Genomic DNA, 9,486 nt, shown 5'->3' on the forward strand with positions numbered 1-9,486 from the left:
CCTAACAAAACTAGGAAACTATTCCTACTCTCATTAATACTGGTATAACTACAGTTACCATTTCATTCTTATTAGTGCAGGCTGATATGTTCTACATAGACAAGAAAGCAATTGTTTACCTTAACAGAAGACAATCCTTTACTCCGTTGAGCTTCGAGTACACGTGTGAAGAATCCAAAGACGAAAAAACAAATGTGCGCCGATATAATTTAGGTCGAGTGGGTCCCGCCACGTCACTTCCGGCATTTGCGTGTCGTCTACGTAACTTCCTGCATGTTTGGTCCTGCACGTCACTTCCTGTGGGTCGGCGTTCGTGTACGTATCTTCCTTCAAATTCAGTCCATTTCGTCACATCTGGTGGGTCGGCTTCTACACACGTCACTTCCGGCGCGTAATTTTGCGTCATTTCCGTCCTTGCTTCCGCATAGCACCATTTCAAGATGGCGGCGACCGAGAAATAAATATGGCGGCGCCCGCAACACCGCCATCTTGGTTTTCCCCACTGGCATCTCTTGTGGACAAGACCGGGCTGGGGATGCTTGGGAAGAGGGAGGGGAGTGGAGGGGAGGGGGATATGTAAACAAAACAATGAAGGGCGGAAAAGATAAGTGCATACATTTTGACATTAGGTAGAATAGTGGAAGAAAACAAACAACAGTAGCAACACATCTCATTCTTAACAGGAGACACCAGAGAAAGGACCCAGAGAAGATCGCCTACAGCCAGGAGCAGCCTGGAGATTCAGTACCATTAACACACAAATGATTTAGTAATGTAAACATATGTAAGTCTGTTCAATTACTGGAATCAGAAATCTAAATTCAAAATCTGATTTGTGGTTAGAATATGATAATTTGTGATTAATCAATTAAAATTCCTAATTTTTTTGAATATTTTTATTTTTTTCAAGTCCCACCACGGTCCTACATTAAGTGCATCACAGTGCAGTGCATGTTTCAGAAACTTAAGGTACTGAAAAAAGAAAATAGTTGGACCAACTTAATCGAATTGCTTCAATTGGTAACATCTAAATAAATCAAGTTCTTCCAACTTATAATCTAAGTCATTAACTTAAGTTGGAAGAACATGATTCATTTAGATGTTAGCAATTGAAGCAATTCAATTAAGTTGTCCAACTATGTCCAACTATTTATTTTTCACTGGGCATTAGTTGAATAAAACCTCTTTTCAAGAGGATACACATATTGTCAATCAACGAGATACTGTTCTAAGTATTTCTTTTAAAAGTCTAAGGTGGATGAAATTGTTCACAATGAGGTGTGAATTGAGAGATATTTATCAAACTATTGGTACAAGCGTTGCTATAATCTAGCACACTATGCTTAGGTCAGCAATGTCAAATATTGGGTTGTATTCTTCCCATCTAAAGTGTATGGAGTAAAGCATATAGAATCACTGATATATAAGTGGAAAAATAGAAAAAATTGGCAGATGAATTTTTCTTTTTCTCAGACCCCGTTTAAATGAACTACTTTTCGTTTCAGAAAAGTTTTGCATTGAAACGCCAATGTTTTGAAAACGATGTCTGTTTACACGGAAATGGCAGAAATGCTAAAAAATGATATAGTCGGGCCACGAGTTGGCTCTGTTGGTTAGGTTTGTAATGAAACCACATGTCCACGTATGCAGAGAACAATACGCTCTAAACTTTAACAATGGGAGAACACAGATATAGACGATTATCTTTACAGTGACTGTCAACTATAAAACTACCAGGAGAATCTGGACTGTGAGTCATGACACTCTGGAGGAAAACATCCAAGTTTACTTTATTTGTCTCGTGGGCAGATTTGTGCAGAACAACTGCTGTTTACGTGGTCACCCAGCACCAAGTGTTGTCAAAAAGTTTCAAAAAGTTCCACCTTGGGAGCCGTTTCTGATCACCACTGTCCTGTAAAAACACACTGCAGTGAAAGCTTTTTTTTTTTTTTTTTTTTTTTTTTTATTAACCAAATCGATTTATTATGCATGAACAAATCCCTTCCTGCCTCGGTCACGCAGACGCACACACACACACACCCAACATTTAAATACACGATGTGGTGGGAAATCGGCATAGCTCACTTTGTTGTTGCACATGCTTTTAATAAAAGATAGATATATTTACAGGAAAAGCAATATCTCCGAAAAAAAAAAGAAAAAAAAACCAAAACAAAACTAACAAAACAGCTCCCGGTCCCGCCCTGCAGCACTTTTCACAACAGTTCTTTTCTCTTCCGATTTCTTTATTTGGAAATTTGCCCACATTTAAAAAGAAGTTCAGAACTGAAAGAAAAACAAAGAAAACAACACAAGCAATCGGGGGTTTTGGCCAATACGACAGTACCATTATACGTATATGGAGTTCATCAACTACATAAATATGGCAGTAACACTGAGTAATTGATACGGTGTATTTACAGAGTGAAGTGGGGAAATCTTACAGTCTGTGCTGGACAACCGACAACGTTTTGCCTTCTTTACTTTAGTTTTTTTTTAAAGTCGGGGGGGGGGGGGGGGGGGGGGTCCAGAAAATAACCGATGCTTCCGTCCCTCCGCCTTTAGACCGCTCACCACTGATGCAACAAACAAAATAAGGCACAATTAATACTTGGACCATTTTCTGGGGGAATCTACAGACTTGCAGCCGGCTTGTGAGGCATGTAAACAATTGTTCTATTGATTGGGACTGACCTCTCACCTTTCCCTTTTGGATTCCCGATCAGTCCGTCTGATGTGATTCAAAACAGGTTTCATATGGCAAAAGACCTTTGATACCCCTCCCCGGAACAAACTCCCCAAAAGTAAAGAACCCCCCCGCCCTCTATGCTACTCAACAAGAACAATCACATGGTGACAAACGAAGAGAACTAGTAGTGCATACACTACAGAACACAGGAGGAAAACGCCACGCCCACCCGCCGCCTTTGGTTCGGCCTTGGCTCCGCCCCTCTTGACCGGAGGGGGGCAACGACTGGATCGAAAACACAAGTGATTGGTTGACAAGCTGTCCGAAGCTGAAGCAGTTTCATTTGCGATGTGACTAAACCAAAGATAAAAAGAGAGAAATCAGCTTCCCCGTCCCGATCGGCCAATGGTCTCAGACCAATATGTCGTTCCGACCTCCGACCTGCCTCCAGCCCGCACGCTCACCACGCGCCCCTCCTCGCCCCAACAACACTTTAAATATTTTAGGGTTTTGTTTCACATACGTCTAATGGCACAAGCCCCCCTCCGCCCCCCTCCCCTCCTCACGGAGGTTTCGGGACTGCCAATCTTCCAGGGATGAAGAGGGAGGAAGGTCCGGGCGGCGTCGAGACCTGAATCCCGCCCCCTTGTCGTCCAAACAGCCGAGCAGTTTGTGGGGAAGACGTTGTTTTGGGTGGGGGAGGGGCAGGAGGGGGAGGAGGAGGTCCATCGCAGCTGTTGGGGGCTCCCGGCTTTGGTCGGTGTGACGAACCGCTCAGTCGTGCTTCAGGTGGTCCTTGATGTCCTCCTCGTCCGTGTACTCCGACGGCTCGTCGCCCGGCTTCAGCAACCGCCCCACGTAATCGTACTTTTCCATGAACTGCATCTCCCACTCCCGGACGCTCTCCATCTGCAGGGCGTTGAGGTCAGACAGGTCATCGTACTCGTCCCTCAGGGCGTCTTTCTCCAGGCAGAAGGTGGCCAGGCCTCTCGAAGCATCCCGGCCCGCGAAAATGCCATAAGGACCATCTTTTCCGTAAAACTTTCTGCCGCTGGTCACGTCGAACACCTTCATGTTGACGGCCATGAGGATGCGGGGGTTCTGGAGCCCGTCGTACTCCCGCAGCTGCTCCAGACTGAAGTCCCGTCTCCGCATCTTGGGAAGCGCCGAGGCCGCGTCGCCCTGGGCCGCGTCGGAGCCGAGCCACCTGCCCCACCGCCGGTACGCCGCCAGACACACCACCATCAGCACAAGCAGAAAGCCGATATTCAGCAACATCCCGCCGAGGCCCAGCCCGTCCGACTCCTCCGCTGGCCCCTGCCCGCCGCTGGTGTCCACTGGTCCGCTCGAACTGTCTCCATCGTCCGCCATACTCTCAGTGAAAGCTTTTGGTTTTACACTTGAAAACCTTGTTGTGTAAAAGGGGCCTTATGCCATAATACTAATCCTGTGTTTCTGCTCTATCGTCTGACTGCGAGTAACAGGCAGAGTCCACTGCTGCTGTGTGCCGTCTTTGGTTGGTGAATGTAATCATCGGCAGAAATGCCTTCTGTATTGGCATGTTTGAATTTTTCTACTTGCTTTAGCTGCAACACAGGTAAAATATTGTCTGAAACACCTCATATGCGGCTTCACCTGTTCTTGGAAACAATGACTATTGTAGTGTAATTGCTGAGTCCCATTTTGGGTATTTTGCAGCTTTAATTTGATAATCTGTCCATCCATCCATCTTCTGAGCACCGTCACCCAGATCACATTGCACTGGTTAAGAACTTTTACTGCAGATGGTGAGCCCACAGGAAGGTGGCGCCCGGCGTGGGACATGAATCCTCTACCTTGAAATTGTGAGTCTCATGCTCTACCAACTGAGCTAGCCATGGGCTAACTTGATTATTCTTTTTCCAAATTTCAATCTGGAATTTTGCTTGTGATTACCCGATGACAGCTGTATGTTGTCCCCATGGGGATGCTCTCCCTGGTACAACTTTCATGTTGCCACCTGATGTTAAAAATATTATTGCGACATTCAATCGGAAAAAAAAAAGCCTACAACATGAGTAGATGGCTGTGAGTGCGCTTGAAAAAACAGTCAAACTTGCACTGTGTTATTGTTGGATTGTATAATAACTCTGCTGCCTGACTATTTTTCCGCCATTGTGGCAATACGTGCTCACATCGGGTGCAAGTAGATTTTCGATTTGTACAGCACCGGCATTGGATGTGAATATGACTGCTTTGTTGGTCTTGAATGAGCAAAGGCACTTGTCAACACTCAGGGCATTTCACAATGGCTTTTCCCTATAATTTGTTGCCAATCTGTAGTTATGACATGTTCTGCTATGTACAGCAATCTTCAGCGAAATGCAAAAAAGCAGGGACAGCACACGCCCCACAGGAATGATTTGTATTGTTCCTGAGTGTGTGACTCTTTTTTTCAGAAGCGTTTATGTATTTATGCACATATTTGTGTCTTTTCTGTATATATTAACCTAACAACGTAACCCTGGCTAAGTATGCTTTTTGTATGTGTGATAATTCAGTGGCAGCCTTGTTTTCCATGACAGCAGTGGGACAAAGGGTTATTGATGACACCTAAACTCTGTATTCCTCCACTGGTCATTTCCATTCTGCATACGACACACCTTGCCATGTTATTTCACCAAGCGCTCGTTAGTTGATTTGCATATTTATGTCGACAAGCGACGCGCAGATCCATGGCTGAGGGAAATACGTGCATCTGTGTGTTGTGTTGCATGAAAGATATACAACATCTCCCACTTCTATAGAAGTCTCCCATAAATTGTGCACACAGGACACTTCTTGAATGGTGAGGTAAGAACCGATATAGCCCTGCTGGAAATTAATTGAGCGTCACTTTAAGAATCTATGTCTGCTTGTTGATAAAGTGCAAAGATTGATGAGGGCCTGAGTTACTTTAACGAATGGGAGCTTCATAAAACTTTGGATTATATACAGAGACAAGCTTCAGTTGATACGGTGGGGCTTACTGTATGTACATGGGCGTGACAACACAAGCTTTATTTATGCACACTGATGCTTGTTTGCGACACCATGAATCTCAGGTTGTTCACTCTGGCAAACACTAATGTGTATACGTACTGTGCCCAGGTGCCATTGTGAATCAAACTATGAAGAATACCCGTGACAATAATCATGTGAACCATGAAGATTATTACATAATGAGGATAATGGAAATTAGCATGATGTGAAAATGATGATGACACAACGAGAAACACAGTTTGAAATGTTTATTATATACTGATGAAGACAAAGCAGCTAATGACACTGATGAAGACAATAAAGAACGTAGTGAGCACAACGAAGACAAGATAACGTGATGACAATGATGGTGATGAGAATGATGATGGTGATGATGGTGATTACCATCAATCTCATCTTTGAGGACAAAGATCAGAGTGATGGTAAAGTATGTTGATGAAAATGACATAAAGGATGATATTAATTCCTAGAGTTTATGAAAAGTGTTGAATATTACAGGAGCACATGAGCCCACAGCATGTTGGGATTTTTTGTCGGGGTTCACTCCCCTACATCCACCGAGTTCTGCAAGAATGTGTAATGTCAATGGGGAATTCTTTTTTTTTTTTTTTTTTCTTTTACAATTTTGGGAATTCAATAGCGGGGAATTCTCATGCAGTCGTAGATCTATCAGAAACGTTCAATCCCATCTTGTTTTTGATCCAATTTTTAATTTTTTACCACTTGACTTACAAGTGCTGTAATTATTTGTTTGTTTTTGTGCATCTAGCTCACATGCTCACTATAAAGCTTTGAGACTCATTTACTGAACAACAAGCTTTGACTTGGCCAGATTCGTCAAAGACAAAATCCATTTTGTTTTTTTCTGCCTGTTGCAGGGTGTTTTTTCTTTTTGTATTTAATGAACAAACACTCAATGTCAAAAAAAAATCCTTTGTTCTAATCATCATAACAATATCCACAAATTCTGTATGATTCTGCATTTAGACATGACTATTGTTGTCATGCCTTGATTTCCTGATTCCATACACGCCTTGCACAAGATGATTTTGCACAAGATGCAGTGATTTTGCTGGTGAGGACTGTCATTCAGGAGATGTGGACGCCAGTGACGACAACAACACTGGCAAGAATGATGGGAAAGCTGATTCAAACGGTAAGAAGGATTCAAGGATGATTAACAGCAGAAAGATGATAGTGATGATGATGATGATGATGATGATGATAATGGAATGTGGTGAAAGGTAAGGACAGTGATGGTAGTGGTGATGAGGAGGACCACATCGATGATGATAGTGATCGTCAATATTATGGCGACTGTAATCACTGCTTCATGCACCATTATACGTATGTTCGAGGTCTGACATGCTCTTTTAATTTGTATTAATAATAAATTTGTCAAAATGTATTAGATATGATGGCTAGGTTGATATTTATGAAAACAATGCATTAAATTAAACTCAATATAAATCCAGTTCTTGTAAGAGACATAAAAATGACTTTATTCTTCCCAAAATGACAAATGACTAAATACTGCTGCAGCTATCTGGTTCTGATTTTGCTGCCTTAAGGATCACACACACCCACACACACCCCCACACACACACACACACACACACACACACACACACACACACACACACACACACACACACACACACACACACACACACACACACACACACACACACACACACACACACACACAGACACACACACACACACGCACACACACACACTCTCCTCACACCCTCTCACTAATTAGTACGATGTCTCTCCTACCATTTCCAGTTGTCAGTGTGGCAGCTGGGGTGTTTTTGGTATTGTGGCCTTGCCTGCAGACACAGGCAGGGACTGTCAGCGCGGATCACACCCTAACCGTGATGCCCCCCACCCTCGAAATCCTCTGCACACCCATCTTCTTCCACAGCACCTCCATAATTACCCCCTCTCTGCCACGCTGAACCCGAGAGCCGCATACTTTCTGTCTGATGTTTCCTGAAACAGGTTTGTTGATGCTTTTAACTAGGGATGAATATAAACATGTGTGTTTGGCTCATCTTTAGGGCATAAATCAGAAGTTATATACATAACATTAATATAAATCACATGGAAATCTGATGGAAGAGTGGCTCCTCTGGGAGAAATGAGATCTTGGACATACTTTCTATTAAATCGTAAAACACGAGTGAAGAAATTCTGGTAAATCCTTTTTCTTTTTCTTTTTTTTTTGCAAATCAAAAATAACAGTGCGAAGGTTGGTAATGTTTTCCCTTCGGCAATGACGGAGAAGCAACAACAAATTGTATCTTTGTGTTTTTAGTTATACGTGGAAAATACAATCAAAAACAATAAGAGTGTTTTTACAAACATTGACTTACAAGTAATTGCCTACTCATCAGTTCAACTGCTGAATACACAACACTCACAGGACGCTCCAACCACAGTATCAGCAATTAATTTATAAACATGACCGATGCTGCAGTTGGGTCTTTTTATTTAATTTGTCTGATATTGACCCCCTTTGAGTTTCCCTATTTTAGCTATTCTCAGTAGCTTGGAATTAATTGCATCTTCTCCACTCGGGCTACTGGCACTCAGCACCTTGTTAGTGATACATGTAATTGTTTTATGTCTGAATGGACACTCAGACAAGCTGGGCGAAGAGGCGAGAGCAGGGCGGGCGGGGAAGAATAGGAGGAGGCGGCGGCTTCTGATGAATCTTCAGCTTGTAACAACAAGCCACTTAACTGCAATATACATGTCTTGCCGTCACATAAGACAAATTATACTTTGACTTCTATTTGTCTGGTTTTCATTCACTGTACCCCACATCACTTCAAAAGAACTCCCCAGGTGGTAATGTTGCTATGGCTCTTTCCACTTAGTGCAGTCACTTGAAAAACACCTGTGACCAGTGGCGGGAGGTTACCACCTTCGCTTTTTGTCACTCCCCGTCAGAAAACGCCTTCATTTAGTAGCAGGTGACCAGTTTCACAGCCTGCTATTTTTATTTTTTTTAACCTTATTTCAACAAGAAACATGCTTTCTTTTCCTTTTGACAGATGGCTCCCAGCAGTGCACCAAAATACATTTAGAAGAAAGTTATGTTTCAGTTAGAAAGGACACAAAATTATTCATTTAAATTGTAAAAAAAATAAAAAAATATCTGAGCTTACAATATGCATTAAATAAAAGTGCATTGATTAGCTTCCAAGCTTTGTCTACTGTGGAGTCTTGGGGCCTGATTTACTAAGATTTTTGGATAAGCTCACTAAATTGCATGCTTATCACATGCAAACAGGAGCAATAACATGAGGGTTTTCTTTGCATCAGAGCGATTTAAGTCGAGAACAATCAGTGGAAGACTAAATTGCATCTGTGTTCCTTTGCTTAAGTTCACCATGGAGCGATTGGATGGGGAGTTAAACCCCCACCAGCATGGAAGTGGAGGAAGTTATCAACCATTTTTAAGCGTTACAGCAAATAAATCTGAATTTGAAAAATAGAAAGAGACAGAAAAACCCAATCCGGCAGGTGATCTATTCCAAACTGAAAATATATTGCAAAATCATCTACAAACAAAGGTCATGGTGTCATAGTGACTCAGCTGGACAAATGGCCCTCCTCACAACAACAGCAACATCTCCTTTTCAAATGTTACAAAAACATAAACATAATCAGGAGCTTCAGATTAATCTATCGGCATCACTTCTGGAATCTTTTCGTGCAATCTGGAACACAACATTCCATATTCGGGAAGGCAAACATGCCAA

At 42.5% G+C, this 9,486-nt stretch overlaps 1 protein-coding gene across 1 annotated transcript; it reads right to left on the bottom strand.

Annotated features, from left to right (window-relative positions):
• Positions 1-3,202: 3,202 nt before the first annotated feature.
• Positions 3,203-4,060, bottom strand: LOC308111485 (membrane-associated progesterone receptor component 2-like; the record flags this gene model as incomplete). The annotated part of the gene is made up of 1 exon (XM_080466401.1): positions 3,203-4,060. One exon carries the CDS (start codon positions 4,058-4,060, stop codon positions 3,464-3,466), a length of 597 nt encoding a protein of 198 aa, XP_080322527.1. The 3' UTR covers positions 3,203-3,463.
• Between the last annotated feature and the right edge of the window lie 5,426 nt (positions 4,061-9,486).

This window comes from Lipophrys pholis (genome assembly GCF_963383615.2).
Source record: "Lipophrys pholis genome assembly, chromosome: 6".
NCBI lineage: Eukaryota > Metazoa > Chordata > Actinopteri > Blenniiformes > Blenniidae > Lipophrys > Lipophrys pholis.